General features: G+C 40.1%; 2 protein-coding genes and 1 non-coding gene across 3 annotated transcripts; 1 reads left to right on the top strand and 2 right to left on the bottom strand.

Annotated features, from left to right (window-relative positions):
• The first annotated feature begins 317 nt into the window (after window positions 1-317).
• Window positions 318-1,798, top strand: c10h1orf194 (chromosome 10 C1orf194 homolog). The gene is made up of 4 exons (XM_041946686.1): window positions 318-392; window positions 1,235-1,351; window positions 1,462-1,577; window positions 1,696-1,798. Exons 1-4 carry the CDS (start codon window positions 318-320, stop codon window positions 1,796-1,798), a joined length of 411 nt encoding a protein of 136 aa, XP_041802620.1.
• A 1,114-nt stretch (window positions 1,799-2,912) lies between these two features.
• On the bottom strand, window positions 2,913-15,518 carry smc5 (structural maintenance of chromosomes 5). The gene is made up of 24 exons (XM_041945767.1): window positions 15,290-15,518; window positions 12,977-13,118; window positions 12,614-12,666; window positions 12,179-12,341; window positions 11,777-11,911; window positions 11,425-11,565; window positions 11,143-11,304; window positions 10,652-10,723; window positions 9,923-10,178; window positions 9,623-9,777; window positions 9,118-9,231; window positions 8,893-8,987; window positions 8,644-8,776; window positions 7,979-8,152; window positions 7,638-7,807; window positions 7,277-7,400; window positions 6,645-6,767; window positions 6,388-6,513; window positions 6,135-6,230; window positions 5,725-5,829; window positions 5,458-5,577; window positions 4,996-5,175; window positions 4,191-4,286; window positions 2,913-3,490 (listed from the first exon to the last, which is right to left on the bottom strand). The coding sequence occupies exons 1-24, from the start codon at window positions 15,445-15,447 to the stop codon at window positions 3,356-3,358; spliced, it is 3,228 nt and encodes a 1,075-aa protein (XP_041801701.1). The 5' UTR covers window positions 15,448-15,518; the 3' UTR covers window positions 2,913-3,355.
• Window positions 15,519-17,123: 1,605 nt separating this feature from the next.
• Window positions 17,124-17,517, bottom strand: LOC121613430. Its single transcript, XR_006007190.1, has one exon.
• Between the last annotated feature and the right edge of the window lie 72 nt (window positions 17,518-17,589).

The raw sequence follows: 17,589 nt of genomic DNA, 5'->3' as shown, positions 1-17,589 counted from the left end.
CACTATTAATGAAATAAACCGTAGTTTATCACTAATCTATCGAAAATGGTATTTATTAGAAGGTAGTGAGTGGCCATTTCTAAATTTTACAAACTGCCATTACAGTCAGATGTGGGCAAAAAAATCAAATAAGTTTACAAACCGGTTTAACCTTTCTTTTGAAAGGTCAAACCGGAAGTTAGTGGTTGCTTAGAAACCACTAAGCAGCATTCTACATTTCTAAGAGACTTCTTCAGCTAGGATAAAAGCTAACAACAGCAACGGAATTCCCGACATATTGTGTTTTTCGTCTGCCGAGCTTCGTGCTGTCACTAAATATGTCTGGCCGGGATCCTTTCCCCTCCCCAAAGTTTGAAAACGACCTCACTCTCAGCGGCTTGAGGCCACAGCAGGTGGGTTTGTCCAGAATCGTAAACAAACCAGAAGCTAAATGTTAAAGTAAACGGCACTTTTTGTGTAGACATTTATTTTAAAATACGCATATGATCCAGACAATTATTTGGATACGGGAAAAAAACAGACTTCTTATCTGTTCAAACAGGTCCAACATAGTTTAAACTGAACATAATCTGCTGTATTCTGTGTTCTTGTTGTCAGTTTAATACTGGAACTTAGTTACATGGCCGGATTAACCTGCTTGGCGGCCTGGTGGCAAGAATTTGACCCTATTATCCCTTTGCTTAAGTATTACAATTCCCATTTTTAACTGTGTGATAATTTGATGCAACAAACACCAATCAGAGCAACAATATGCAACTGAAAAGATGAAATTATTAAAACTAGATTTTGGCACAGGGACCCAATTGAAGACAGGGCCTTAAAATCAGGTAATAAAGCAGGTCCGAATTTAAGACCCTTATCATGTCACTTGTTCTGTGTTCCAATATCCCTAAAGTTACAGTTATATTACCAGACTAACTGCTACACACTGTGAACAAAACTTTCCTCATTTCTCTGAGGTCCTCATTTAAGCAAACACACTTCCAAACAGTTTAAATTTAGCATGTAGACATGTAAGACATGTATTTGTTCACTACACGTGTCAACCTAAAGCAGCATGCTTATGTGGCATGTTTGAGCTCAGTCATTTTTGCCCCTTTATGTGGGTTAAGAATCTCAAAAATTAATTAAATCAATTAGGCGATTTTACATCTATGTCAGGCATTTTGTGCTATAATTTCATCAAATACACATAATTTCTTGGAATTCATATTTTTCTCTTCCCTTTGTGCAGAGTAAAACATACGATAAACCAACTCACATCGCCCAAATGGAAGAACCCTGGAGTCGCCTCCATGATTCGGCCACTTGGGCCAGCTTCCGGCGGAGTGTTATGCATAATGAGCCTCAGGTAACCTCCTAGGACCATGATTTTTGACCTTCCCTTCAGAAACCAGAAAAATATTTCAAAGCAAACACGCCCCCAATAATTTGAATGCACCGCTCATTTCTCAACCTCAGGCTCCAACTGACAGCCTCGACTTCCACCTAAAGTCTGTCTATGATCACCACAAGGACTTCTTAAGGAGAAAGAACCAGATTTTATACCAGAAGGAGACTGTCTCTGAGCACCAAGGGTGGGTGTTTGTGATGTTAAGTTTGTGGTTTGACAGTACAGTTTCACTCTGTTGGCAGTGGAACTTCAAGAATCTAATTTAGCCATGTTAACTTATCATCTTTCATGTTAATTTACAGGAAACAGGAAAATTTGAAGCAAGACATGCTGGAAAAGGAACAACAGAAAGATATCAGAGTGTGGGTCGATCCACAGAGGTGCTCCATCTACAGCATTAAGTGAAGCACAGGTGAAGTTCAGTTATGTTATGATCACTAGTCATTGCAGCAGATTTCTGTGTGGAGAAACTAATATTAACAAACCTAAAACTTCTCATTCAAATCTCAGACTGAATCTAATCTCTATATATCTAGATATCTGCACATGAGTGCACAATCTGTTGGCAAGGGATAAAATTCTGGTATTGGAAGTGTTCTGGTTTCCATTTGTAGTCCAAGGAGTACTGACCAATCACATTTCAGTAAACAGTCCACATGGAGAGCAACAGAGGAGGAACGTATTGGCCTAAATGCAATCTCAGAACCCATCAGCTGTCATCTGGCAACAATTTAGCCCTTAATTAGCTTTTTTAATTTATATGCATTTTTGTATACAGATATGTTTATAGATTTCTTCTATGTCGTTTTCGCATCTCGAATTGCTAATCAGACTGTAAACAATGACTGGCGCACGGAAGAGGAAGTCTTGGCCGGGATATCCAGGTATCTGCTGGCTACCACAGAAGCCCAGAAACATTGGCCATTGCCTCTACAGGCTAAATCATCTCAGATGATAGCTGAATCTGGCTCTGTTTACAGAACGGTGTGTTCCAAATACCTAAACAATGCCCCTTTTTTCCCCTGCACAGGCACATTTAAACAAGGGCTACATCAGGGAGAATGATGTCAGCTTCTATTCGACATGAGCTTCCAGGACTACGATCTCTTACTGCTATAAACCTGAGCGCTCGATAAATAAATGAGTTCTTTCAGTGCATTTTTGTACTGCTTGTGTTTTTTCCAAATTCCATATATTGAAAACTGGATACTGAAGGATGATTCACAGGGAGCAAACACTGTGAAAAAAAGGCATCTTTACATTTAAATGTCCAAAATGCACAATGAGCGTGATCTGATAATCACTGCCAAAACTCTCAATAAACACAAATCATTTTGTAAATTTCTGATAATTTGGCTTTTAACATTTAATAGTGTTGCTCTTCATTTCTGTGCAGATTGCCCCAAATTTCATACACATTTAAGCGTAATGACACATAACATATATGCCCCCCTTATCTCCCCATGGTCTAAGTTTGATCCACTTAACAATAATTAAAATAATAACTTCAGTGTAAGATTTTTTTATATAATTTATTTAGCATGAAATAACTTCTGTTCATACTGTGTATATTTTCCAGCAAATATCATTACCCATTTCACACTGAAGCAGTGTTCAAGAAAAGCATACAAGGTATCAGATATTTCATGAAGAGTAATATACCCAGTAAGAAAAGAAACAATAATATTTTATGAAATGTGCACATGAGAGCATGTTGCTGCACAGACAGAAAAATGTGCAAATGAGGAAACAGTTAAGTATTTATGTCATGTTTGAAACGAAGAACAAATTATGCGAACAAGTCTTCCATAGAACAAAACTTTTTCTTAAGTTTCAAAGAGCTAAACAGGAATTCTTCACAGTGAATGATAAACTTCAGTTTCACTTTTACAACTTTACATTTTTAACTCACTGAACTGGAAAACGAACTGAATCCAGGCAGTTTGTGTCAGCTTGGTATATTCAAGGTTTGGCTTTTCTTTGGAGACGCCGTCTGATGAAAGCCTTCTCGTCCCATTGGTTGGGGGGAAGCATGTAGGTGCCGTTGTAGACGCAAAGGATGGTCATCTCCTCAGCATACTGAAGATTCTGCAGCAGCTGCAGACAAACCATGGGAGTGAAAGTTCAGGAAAATGAAGAGCACTAACTTTCATGGGTCACATTATACAGCAGATTTATAGTTTCATAGACAACAGTTTAAACCTGCAAATACTTATTTCTTTTGGCCACGAACACAACACTTAAATTTGGTCACCTTTTTGGTTGAATTGGCATTAGTTAGCACACAATTACTTATTTATGCAACAAGCAGTTACAGACAAATGTTGGCATTCATCTGGAGTTGTGTTTCTGGCCTCTTGATATAATATTCAAGGAAAATGGCTTTTTAGCTACTAAACTACTAACTAGTTTAACTACTTAGCTACTTACTACTTGCTAACTTTGTTAGTTTTTCATAACCTTTTCACTGAAAACTGCTGCAGCTGGAAACAGCGCTGATGAGAGCAGTGAGAGTGAGCCTAAGTAGTAACGCTGCAGGCCGTACAAGCAAAACAAAGAACTGAAAGATGTTACAACACTCTGTAGAGCTGAGGGGAACAGCAGTCAGGTGATAATTCTCTGTCGCTCTATCATCACTATGAGCGACACATTTCACATACAAGTGGTCATGTGATCCATTGTTAACATAAAAATATTGATCATTTCCACTTACATAGAATACGTAGTAGATGTACACACACACACACACTCAATGAGGTCAATCTCTTGTTACTCATTAGAAAGTACTAACACTTACTTTGGGTGTTATGAAGAAGTACTGGGATGTTGTCTCTTTGCAGGCCGTGCGGACCACAATGTCAAAGACTCTCCTCTCGTTTACAGGATCCATTCCCTACATAACGAGAGAAACTCTCAGTTACATCCACATTAACAAGCAGGTGACAACTAACTTTTGCATTAACAACAAAAACTTCAGAGGACAGAACAAACCAATATGAATCATTATTTGTGCATTGAACCTTGTCCCTGCAATGTATTAGTTTCTTTTAGCATCTGAAGATGTGCTACATATAGGAGCTTTGTTAATGTCATTAATACCTCAATTTGGTGACACATTAGACCACAGGCAAGGAAACAGTGATTCATTTTCAGAGCAGTTTGTACTCTACAGCACCATTACATGGCCGCTAATAAAGCACTCATAAAGTACTAAGTTTTGATTCATAATTCCTAAAATTTGAGACAAATAAGAAAAAAATCCCTCTTTGCTGGACTTCATTTGTGCCTCTAATTTGTTTCTAATCTTTTCCTAGTTTCATATCTGCCACCGTCCCTAAATTATATGCATGTATCAGGAAAAAAGCTTTTAGTTTATTTAGAGTTTATTCCTCGCCCAGTTTTATATACTTGGATTATTTTTAAATTGATCACTCATCAGTCCTATTCTGTAACTGAACACAAAACACAGTTTTATTGTTGATATTCTCACAAAAAATAGCTCAATGGCTGTGTGTTTGATTGTGTGTGTGTGTATGTGTGTGTGTGTGTGTGTGTGTGTGTGTGTGTGTGTGTGTGTGTGTGTGAGAGAGAGAGAGCTGTACCTGGTTGATCTCATCCACCACTCTGAAGGGGCAGCGGTTGAGCTCCTGCAGGGCCATTAGGTAGAGCATTGTGGTGACGCTGCGCTCGCCTCCGCTCTGATGGTGAGGTGTCAGCTCGTGGAGCTGAGTGTTGCTGTGAAACTTCACCCGAATTCGGATACCATACTTATCGTACTCTGCCTGCAATGACAGGCAGTAGTCGTTTAATGAGGGGGATCACTTAAATTCATATTGCCAACACCTAAAATAGCCCTTAGATTTGTTAGGGCATGATAGGATTACATAAACTTGTTCTTATTCAGTTAGTTTACAGTGAAACAGCAGTTACAAATACCAACAATATCTTGCAAGAATAATTAACTAATAATGAACATTAATTAAAGGAAAGAGCCACTGAAAACATCCTTGACCCCGAGATATCAGATTAATTGTGAGTATTGTTTGCTGTGTGCCAGCATTTACCTCATTCTCTGAGTGCAGATCGATCTCTCCTGCACACTGCATGGAGCGGAAGAATTCACTGAACTTGCCATTAATCCGTTCCACCAGCTGCTTCAGCGGGTTCAGCCAATGCTCCTTAGCCTGTGAGACACAGACCCACGGCACAGTAATCACTATGCACATACTTATACCCTGGATGGCCACGCTGTGATGTATGAAATCACAGACTGAAACACATTTCATTACAAAATAATCCAGGAAGTCTCACTGCAGTGACAGATCACGTACCTGTGATATCTTCTGTCTGTAAATGTTCAGGTCATTATTCCTATCTTCCAGCTCTTTCTCCAGATGCTTGATCTCCTGCTCTCTCCTGTTGTACTCGTCAACAACCTTCAAAGCAGAGAGCATTAACATGAGAAACATTTACACTCTGAGGGTACATGCCACTATGTATTCATACTCATACTCAATTTCAGCCCATAAAAGTAAGAAAGCCAACAATTAAAAAATGTTAAGAATAAATGAATAAAGAACAATAAAACAGATTGAATGGTCTGATCACAATTTCCTGCAGAGATTTTAAAAAGGCTGTTCCTAATGAGGTGTTCCCCAGTCAAGTTTTGATGATGTCTAAAGAAAAAAAAAAACAAGACAAAAACAAATGAAACCCTCATCTGATTCTCATGTGCTCTTACACTTTCACTGAGGCCAGCGAAGCACTCAGCTCTGGACTGCTCCTCGTTCAGCATGGCATCGATCTCGTCCAGCGTGTCAGGCAACTTGCTGAGAGCCTGCATTAACAGATATTTCAGAAACTAATATTAATAATATTTTGTGTTCGAAAGGCCTCCAAAGCAGTGACTGGACCACATGACTTGGATAATATTCCACACAAAGTGAACGAAGGGAAAGCGGCTTGTTTCATTCAGCGATATAATGAATACTAACATTACGCAGGTCTTCAGGAAATGGCTCATCAGTTTGCATCTTGCAGATTGTCTTCGCTCTCCTCAACAGGCCCTTGCATTGCTCTGTCAGCTGGACCTTCCTCTGCTCCAACTGGCTGCATTTTTGCTGCAAGGACACATGGGTACTTAGTATACACCAGGAATAAAGAACGAGGAGTAGATCATGAAATACAGGAGTAAATATCATGGACTCTCCAGCAGGGCAGATGTGTATAAAGGTGCGTGTGGCACACTTACATCAGTGGTCTTGAGTACAGAACTGGCTTCTCTACAATTATTCTCCAGCTTTGTCTTCTCTGCTGTCAGCCCAACCATCTCCAAGGCCAGGTACACCTTCTTCATAGTCAGCTGGGCTCTCAGCTACAGATGAAGGAGAGACAAGGAAAACGGAAAGCCAGACATTTAAAGACAGTAAATAGGCAGACAGAGATTATGAGGACAGGTCTGCACTTAAACAGCAAGACAGCTGTAAAAGCTACATCCATAAAATGCAAAATCACAATAAGATAAGATAAGATAAAACTTTATTTATCCCCAGTCGGGAAATTTGGCCATTACCGCAGCATTGAAAGCAGTGGGAAGAAAAAAATAGCAGCAGATGTAGAGAACATTTCAACATTTCAATATCAGAAATGGTCTTTCTCACTGGTTAATGAATCAAAAATCAAAAGCTTGACATAATGTCTGCAGGAAATGGCACAAAAACACAGAAGTGTTTGTGTTGAAGTACAGCAATTGGGAAAAAAGTCTAAAAGCTTTAAAGAAAAGGGGCTTTTGGAGAATCAAAAATTTAAATGTCACGCTGGCACAGCTGTCAAATGCAAAGAAGCCATATGCAGGTCTTTAGTTACAAGTTAAAATAGCCATACCTTCATTTGAGCCACGAATGCTTTGACTATGATCACCTTCTGCGAATTGACAATTGCAATTTTCTCTTTAGTTTCCTCTTCAATCTTCTGCAGGTCAACAACACTCCGCTCCATCTGCCTGAGACTGAACACATGGAAAGAGGGAGTCCGACCAATTCAAAAGTATCTGGATTAACCATACTAACAGGCACAACCAAGTCCAGCTGCCCTTGATCCACCCCTCCATGGATAATCATGACCTGGCTTCCTGAGAATCTCTATAGAAGCAATTAACTTATTTATAAGTTATATATGAAAAGACACAGATGATAACATTAACATTGTGTCTGTTTGTCCTTTTTATTATTTAAGATGGGCTTACCTGTCCTCTTTGGTAATAATTTTCTGCTCCAGTTGTCTCTTTTTGCTCTTTAGTTCAGAGAGCTGCTTTTTCTCTGCCAACAATTCATTGTCACGGCAATCCAGTGCAGCGATTTCCTTCTCCAGGGCCTTCATCCGTTCATCATTATCTCGTAATTTTGACTCACAGGTCTGGTCACAGTGGGGGTTAACAGTTAAACTATTGCCGCAGTTAAACTCTTTAACAATTAAAGTCTAACATACAAAGACTGTCTCAAGGTACTGTATATTTGCAGGAGTACCAGATACTAGATTTATGAAATGCTGGGTTTGGGCTATCCTTCCAAATGTGTCCTCCCTTACCTTCAACTGCTGCTCCAGCTGCCGCTTCTCTTCAGCGTCTACAGTGATGGAGAGGTACTGGGAAGGTTTCACCGCAGAGTTACTCGTGATAATCTTGTTGGAGTAAAAAGACCTCTTCAATGTGTACCTCTCATCTGTTGTGTACAACACCCTGAGGTAGGGCTCCTCAATCACCTGCAGGAGTGCAAATGGACACAAAGATCAAGGTAAGCAGAGATGCCCGTTTAATGAAAACATAACACTAATATAAAGTTAAACATTAAGAACTCCAAGCCAGCTGTCATTATGCATGCTATGAACGTCAGTCATCCAGGTGGGAAATACCCAGAGAAAAATATAAGGCTGTCAGATTTAGCTTACAAAAATACAGTAACATTAAATCAAACTATAAAATGCATCACTGATTAAAACAGAATACATTTTCAATTCAGCAACTTATTTCTTTCACATCACATTGAAGAGTGTAACTGTCTGACATCTCTAAAAGACATTATAAACATTATGAAAATAAACACTGATTATATCATTTTTATGGGTGGACCTCACTGACATACTCAGACCTACATAATTTCTTGTGATAGCCAACATATTTCACCAATGACGTTCACTCTAATTCTCTTTTCTCTCGTTGTGTTTGGAAACCTAATGTGGGAAGAGGAATGTACCGTGTTCATCATGGCTTTAGTTTGTTCATTGCCGACAGGGACATCATGCACCCCGTACTGGTAACAGAGGTAACTCATCACCTCATCAGGAGCGTCAAACATCTCGCGTAGGTAGCTGAAGAACCCGAAACGCCTAAAGAATAAAACAGAAACGTAATGGTGACAGACAAAGACACAATTACACATAAACACTGTTTGTGTTGATTTTAAAGGTCATTAAGCCTAAAAAAAACACATATTCTTTCTCACCTCAGGGACTCAATATTTCTGGATGGCGGCCGCTTTGCCCACGACTCCTCAGGAGCAGAAATGGAGTTCACCTTCAAGTTCAGCTTATCACGGACCTGAGCATCAGGACAGATCAAACTACATTTCTTATTTGGGATGGTTAACACTGAATGTCCTTTTAGATTAACGATAATTTGCCCTCAGGGATTTTCACCCCTCAGAGTAAACATGACAATGCACCCTGACCTCAGTCATGAATTTCTCCATGTCATCTTTCCTCTGGAAGACAAAGGCCAGCAGATCGTTGAATGAAATGTGGTTCTCCACATACTTAGCATTACGATGGTCTTTCACGTTGATCTGAGGAATGAGGAAAGGATTAGCATGCAGCCTACAAGCACCAAAACAGCAAAACTTCAGTTTCTGAAGGGAAGTTGTCATGAAAAAATAAATCCAAAACAATCTTTGTAAAAACGTACTAAGAGAAGATCCCCCTTCCAACCCCTGACCATTTAGCATTTATAAGCACTACATATACATTTTATTAATGGTTTATAATACACTTTAATGTAGTTGTACACAGATACAAGGACATTTTCTGTATCTATTAATGTACTATTTGTCAACAATTGTAACTTCTCCTATGACAACACATTCTCTATATTCACTACACTGTCACTCATATGTTTTCACACCAGCTTCCACCAATGGGTGCCCACAGGAGGGGTTATAACTGTTAGGTAGGTCTCACCACCAGCATCATGGGGTCATAGACGTTTCCAGCAAACAGGTGTCTGTTCTGTCTGAGCCACTGGAGGCCACTGTGTGTATCCCTGTGGCGTCCTTGCAGCTTCTCCTCTTTGGCATTCATCATGTTGTTCATGTCATTGAGTTTTCTCTCCAACACTGGCAATTTAAATCAACAAACAAAATCTACATGAATGACTTTCCATGCTCTCTGACTTTTAACAGTCTGCTACATGTCAAATGAGCAGATCTTTGTTTATGTAAGCGGGTCCAGAGGACACTATAGCGTGTAGGAAACGCTCACATTTGTGCTCAGCGTAGACGCTGTTCTTCTCCCTGCGGAGGTCGGACCTCTCTCCTTCGAGCTTGGCTCTCTTCACCTGGATGTGCCTCAGCTCGACATTGACAGCATTGATCTGCGGTGTCACATCTGGTTGGTCACCAACTTTGGCAAGCTCTGCCTTCAGGTCCTCAATGATCCGTCTAGTGTTGCTGATTCGCTTCTGGTGGTCTTCTTCTTCCATCTGCTTCAGTCTCAGCGATTGTTTAGTATCTTCAATCTGTAGAGAAGAGCAGGGAGGGTTATCATTCATTAACAAAATGGATTATATTTCAACCTTTAATGTTCTGTTCACTCACAAATATGAAGCCCCAGCTCAATAACATCTGATTTTATATATGTAGATGTTGCAAACTTCTGATGAATTTTGTGGTGAGGACACAGAAAAGGTATTCTTCTAAAGACTCTTCCATGAAGGTCACATTTGCGCATGTGTCGCTGCACAACAGTACCACCACCTCACTTTAACTCTATGACTTCTGGAGATAAGTCCAGTTTACTTTCTATTCAATTAAGTAACGCACTAACCAGGCCTGCCCAAACTTTCACCACTTTTTGCTGTAATACCTATTTTCTCAAAGATGAAAACAACTGGCTCCCAAAAAGAGGCAGGTTTATATTGCAGAGGACAATAACATTATGTTTCATCAGCTTTAACAGCTGACTTAGCTCAGAACGAAAGTTCAGTCTCACCTCTTTGTGTTTTTGATCCAACTGATCTTGTTTCTGTTTGCACTTCAGAGTGGCTTCTTTGATTTCAAGAGTCTGAAAACAAGCTCACAGTATCATCATAATAGTACCACCAAACAATAGATTCCAGTATTCATTGTACTTTAAAAAAAAAGTTCAAACTACTTTAAAACTTTCAAAAGGTGTATAATTAATCTCAATTACTCCTGCTTCACATTCATGAAGACGTATTGAAGAAATAAACACAACATAATGACGTAAGTCAGGTAAATTGCTGGCAGAATTCTTGTGTATATGACTCAAATGTCTCAACATTTTTATCACAGGTTTCTGTGGGCAGCATAATGCTCTGATTTATTCATAATGCATCTATTAATTCATGTGAAATGTGCATGGATACCCAAAAAGGCTTTACATAAAACCATCCAAGTACACATATTGTGGAACTGTAATACTGTAGACCCATCAGAGAGAAATAACATTTCCTTTTGCACCTTCGCCTTTATTTGTGCTTCGGTGGGCTTCAGCTGGTCTTCAATCAGCTGGATCTTCCTCAGCATGGGGGCATGGGCTTGCTTAAGAGCAGCAAGCTGCTTTTTAGCCTCCTCTCGCTCCTTCTTCACGCCCTCAAGCTCCCTGCGGGTGGTCTCGTACTCCTAGCACCAGCGGGAAAGAGTCAGATAGTGAGCTAACACTGTCAGAAGAATTCAGTTTTACTCTGACTGCAAACTGTGTTTACTTGTCTTCATACACAGCGTTTCATTTCGACCACTCACCACCCATGGTTTCTTCTTCTCAAGTAACTCGATCACGTCCAGATGCCTCTTCCTTTCATAGTAACGGTTCATATCATGTTTGTTCCTCTCATTCCGCTGCTTGGCTTTCTCCAGAAAATTGGCCTTCTCCTTTACCGCATTCTAAAGAAAAACACAGGCAAAACTGAAAAAATTCGAAGAGGCTGAGGTCTGCAATGCTGCCTTTGTGCTTTTAAAAGATGGGAAACAGTTCAATAATCAATGGGGCAACTGTGATTTTGTTAATCAAATTTTCAGTAGTGACATAAACTGGCATAAGCTGCTGCTCGTGACCTCCTGTACACTGTATGTCCACATCAGTCATATTGTTTACCTCCAGTTCTCGTTCTCTGTTGCGGAAGCTTTTCAGGTCACAATGGTACTTATACATCTCTGGTGGTCCCACTGACTTCTCAGTAGCCTCCAGCAACTCAATGTTGGACATCTTGGCAAACTGGCCCACTTTTTCCTGTAGGGACATACCAACCACATCAACAGGACAGAAGAAATCAGTGAGGAAAGTGACACATGTAACACTGAAGACATGTGCGAACTATGCCTCGTAAGTTTCAAGAAACGATTTGCATGAATAAAAGTTACAGTACAAGTACAGCTACAATAAAAACAGGATTACCTTACCTGCACTATGTAAATACCCAACAACGGGACAGCACTAATTGAACAGCCTGACTTCCTTGCATCTGTGTAGACTTATATTGCAGTGACACAAACATACCTGAGGCAGAAACTGGCAGAGATTGTCGACTTGGATATGCAGAGCCTGAACCTCCTCTTCCACTGCTTTCTGGCTGCAGTGTCTTCCATTTAGCGTCCACAACGACTGATTGTTCTCCACAACAATCTCTCTGTTAATCACTAAATTACCACCATTCTTGTACCTGGAATAACAACAAAAACTTTAATTCTACAATGAGACAGGGAAAATTGACAGAATGTCACAATTATTCCTATTCCTTAAATGACAAATGATGATGTATGACTGCTGGGAAAACAGTTGCATTTAAGGTTTAATTGTGTGTATTGTCAAAATGCAGAATTATGCAGGAATCAGGAATTTCTGAATAAATGTAACATAAAAGCACTTCACCTCTAACAGCTTGCTATTAGTAAAGTAACTTTGTGTGTCTGCAAACTCTTTCACATAACTTACAGTTCAATCTCAATAACTCCTTTACTGCACCCGCATTTGACGTAGAGCCCAACCTACAGAAAAAAATCAACAAAACCTTTAAATAATCGCCATCAGAATTGTAATTTATTTATCTGTCTGCTATAATAACAGAATAATAATCTGACTGCCAATGCTGTGGGAAACTTAGACAAACCATCAAATGCAGTGCAACAACAAAATTAAAGACATTCAAATGACAGCATGCAAATCATCTACATCACGCTGTTGCTATCAGCTGATAACCTATAAACTTTATATTATGCATTTAAGTGGTCATTTGGAAAGAAGGTCTGAACAAGTTCAGAGCACATCTACCAGTGATCGTGTGCCTCTGTTGTTTACCTTGTCGCCTCTGCCCAGAATAGCCGTCTTGCCAGCCAGACCCAGACAGATGGCACACACAATGCTAGACTTGCCAGTTCCATTGGCTCCAATAATCATGTTCAGATTAGGTCCAGGATACAACACTGCGTAGTCATAGGTCCTGTCAGAGAAAATGGTATATATTTAGGGTTTTCCTGCAGTGCTTTATAGCACAGGAGGGCCAACTTGCCTAAAACAAAGGCCACCTCAACTAAAATCCTAAAAAATGCAAATACAGTCACATGTTTGGCCACACCTTTTAATTCAATATTATTTCTTTAGATCAATTCTTTTCTATTTGTAGATGAATGCTGAGGTGGGATTGTGTGTTAAACACAAAAGTGTTAAACCAAAATATGTTTTATATTTTATCAGGGGAGGTTATGCGAACCAGGCCTTAATGGTTGAATTGCTGCAAAGAAACCACTACTGAGGGAGACCAAAAAGAAGCGAATTTCTTGAGCCAAGAACTGGACATTAGAATAATGCAAATCTGTATCTTTAAATAGCAAGAGTGCCATATTTTACAGCAAACATCACACTAAATTAGTGTGGCTTCTGTTTAGGCTGTAGTGTTGTGACGTTCACGAACGAACTGGTTCTTTTGAACGGCTCGTTAACATGAACGATGGGAACCGAGTCGCAGCTGGGAACCGTTCTTTTTTTTTCCGAGTTACATGGGGAGGAGCGCTGCCCAGCTGCGCGGTGCGTATTAGATATGCAAATAGCATCACGCCACCTTGTGCACACTGCCTTCACGTGAGTGCGCCAGTAACAAAAAAAGCAAAGCACTGTCAAAGCAGAGTGATATGGTGCCGCCCTGTGGAATATTTACAATTAATCCAGATCAGACTTTAAAATCTAATCCACACATGTCAAATAAGGTTATAATCAATATTTCAGAATAATTTAAACTCATATTGGTGGGATATCTAAAGTCAATCCTCCCAGTGGTTATTTCCAAGATAAAACGAGATAAAAGAGCCATAAATCCCATCTCTATTAGGCTTCCGTCTGCTGACTAAATTGATCAGGAGACAGGAGACAAGATAAATCAAGATCTAACTTACCACCTCTGACTGACATTTCAAGGCAGAAACAGACAACTGTCTGACTTTCACAAACACATAAACTGTCTCTTGATCAATCTCAACAAACGCTGAACATCGTAAAATTCATGAAGGGACAATTGTTGCACAGCTATTGCACCAGGCTGCAGTAAAGTTAGTTTTAACAATGTGTACCTGTTAAACTGTCCACTGAATACATACTGTCTGTTATACAAATGAAAATTGCACAAATATACATTATGGAGACTTGGCTTGGGCTCTTCTATCAAGAAATCCAACTTAAGTATGTCCAAATTATATATATATAAGATCTGACAGGAACATAAAATATGTGAATACATCGGTTTTACATGACAGGCGTGGAACCACTGTCACATCCCGGATACTAAGTTTCTAGAAGTGGGTGCACAGGTTGGGGTCCGGTGGTATAGTCAAAAAAAAAAAAAAAAGATATCCTGTCATGTCTTTTCCGAAACACTATTCCTTGACCTCGATGGAAAGCGGCATGGGGTCAAGGACAGAAGGGAATGAGAAGTCATTAGGAGAACAACAGCGGTGCTATGAGAATCAGACTGCACTTACACTAGGATATGTAATTATGCGTAATTATGTTATTGTTGGTGAAAAAATAGTACTTTATTTTCAAGGTGAGGATATAAGAGAAAAGGGAAAATAGGTATTGTTAGGGGAAGAAGGGGTGCTGAGGGGGCTGCAGCACCCCCTAAACCCAGTCATTATAAAAGCCACCAACTGATTTCTTTTTTTTTTTTTTTTTTTAAGTGTGATGCAGATTAGCAGCAGAGACAGAGTGGGAGCATGAAAATGTGGCCAGAAGTGTCGACGTGATAGAAAAACTTTCTTTGATAATGAAGCCTAATGTTACTCTCGGTGAACTACGGCACAGAGCCGTGACAGAGAGATCTGCGTTTTGGCTGTACTCGTCCCCTCTTGAGTGCGACTTCAATACTTCCGGGTCATTTCGCTCAGTTAAGAACCTTCCTAGGCTTAAAAGCAACGACTATTCTACCACAACCCATCATATTTGTAAAGGCCAAAACAACCCGCATGTATTGGTAGCGCGAACTTGTTAGCATGTCCGCCAGCTTAGCAGTCAAGCCACCATCAGGGTCTATGATAGTCTTTCAGCTGGCAGTTCAGTTACGGTTTACAGACGCTGTTCTGTAGTTGACTGACAGTACAGGAGCAGTAACAGTAAACTTACAGGAAGTTTTTCATGGTGAGGCGAAGAATAGAGCCCTCCACAAAAACACCTTCTCCTCCAGGTCCAACGGGCTGGTGACCTGTTAACATGTCCGCTACGCTGCTACTACAAGTTTCTGAGCCACTGGTATTTGGCCGTTTTTTGTTGTAACGGGCCATGGTGGATAGAAACTGTCATCGGTTTCTAAAATTACAGCCACTTTAATCGGCGGTTCGCCCTCGCGCGCTTCGCCAAGTTGTTGCTGAAAGGTGATTGGACAAAGGTGGTCACATGTATACACAAAGCCGTGGCCAAAACTAACGTTCATTATCGCGAGACACTATGTAACAACTGCTAAATAAATACCCTAAAATCGGTCAGCTGCCCCCAAATTTAATCAGCCCCATATACTTGGTATTAGAATACGAGACCTCTTGTTTTGAAATTCTGTACCAGATGTATCCTGTAAAACCTATGTTGGAGAGACTTAGGCCAGGATTTAGGATACTTGATATTCTTTTGAGAGAGTAATGACTGAGTGAATGAGCCAGTCACTGTAAGAAGTAAAAGGTTTTACTGCCATTGCATCTATTTTGTTAATGGGGACTTTTCAGAAAAAAAGTGAGTCAAATAACTCTGGACAGCTTTGCCAAAGAGCTATTTGAATAAAGCACCACAATGTAATGTTACAAACACTATGGTGAGAACTTAATTCATTTTTTTTTTTTTTTTTTTTTACAGAATACATATGCTATGCACTCAGATGCATGTTTGTCAAGTACACCTTCGTTACAACGTCGTTGTAATTGTTCATCCTGCTCATATTGGCCATGTAGGTCATTTCTATGAGGGTGATCTCAAAAATCTACTGTCCTTGCTCTGTGCAATTCTCCACGGAGGTTCAGCTGAGGCTAACACGAGGCTTCAGAATGTGATAGTTTGCTGATCCTCCATAGTCAATTGAAAACAGTACAATACATTTCATTCATTCACCTCATCGGCTTTATTGATATTTGTAAATATCTGCTTATTCTGAATTTGATGCCGCAACACATTTCAAACAAGTTGGGATAGGAGCAACGAAAGACTGGGAAAGCTGTGGAATGCTTAAAAAAAATACCTGTTTGGAACATTCCACAGGTAAACAGGTTGATTGGTATCAGGTGATAGGATCATGATTGGATATGAAAAGGGCATTCTCGAAATTCTCAGTCGCTCACAAGCACTTTGTGAAACACATGATTGTATAAAGGATGTAACTTCATGGGCTCCAGAACACTTAAAACACAATTTGCAATTGATTACATTGTTCTTATTTATGTTTCACTCAGTGGCCCAACTTTCTTTGGAACTGGGTTTGTACAAAAGAAAACTAAGATACACGGCCAAAATGATTTAATCAGATCGCAGAAGCCCAATATCAACTATGGCTGTATCACTACATAATGCATTTCTTTGCATTCCGTCTCCATCTTACATGGAAATCAGTAATATCCTAGCAGCAGGAACGTTCACAGCACCCAATAATACTTTCAGCATATATGTGGGTATCTGAGTTTTATATTAAGACAGACATGAAAAAATGTGAACCTCTTTTAAACAGGAGCACAGGCTAACAACGAACCCGGAAGTAGGGTAGTGAAGTAGCCGTAACGACGTTTACCTTTACTTTCCACTTTGAGTGCCTGTAAACGTTTAACAGACATTTGTTGCGAAAAAGAAAAAGTCGTTTGTTCTCCACATCGAGGCGACACAAGCAGTGTCCCGTGAGCAGAACGCAGCCTTACGAAACGTGTCGCAGGCTTTAAAACGATCAAATGTACCTCCGGGGCTCCTGGTTGCTTCACAGTTGTGGTTAGATCAGAATCGCCTCTATACTCATTGCCCACTGTGAAGCTTGAGATGAAGCCAAACTCACCCAGAACTAGTATATCTGATCAATTCATCACCTCTGACCACAACATAAAGCGTGGAAGCCCTGGAGGTTAAAATCTCGCCGGCTGCTCATCGCCACGGAGGCTTGCGAGCGTGTTTCCTATCATCTCCGATCAGAGCAGAGCCAAACTCAGACCAGATCAAATAAGATCAGTGTGTAGGTTTTTAAAGAAATTCATACTCGCACACAAACGCACCACTTTCACTCGCTTTCACTCACTCAAGCACTCACCAAACATTCACACAAACACGCCACATACCAGCCATTCAAACAATGAGCGAAGAACATCCGGGTCGCATTTAATACGAAAAAGCCGCAGGGACTCATGGGATATTAAGAGCAGGAAATAATTGTACAGCGACCTCATGTGGCCATTAACGGAAAA

Source organism: Chelmon rostratus, chromosome 10 (genome assembly GCF_017976325.1).
Source record: "Chelmon rostratus isolate fCheRos1 chromosome 10, fCheRos1.pri, whole genome shotgun sequence".
NCBI lineage: Eukaryota > Metazoa > Chordata > Actinopteri > Chaetodontiformes > Chaetodontidae > Chelmon > Chelmon rostratus.
Note: the sequence above shows the minus strand (reverse complement) of the source record. Positions and strands in the feature narration are given on the sequence as shown.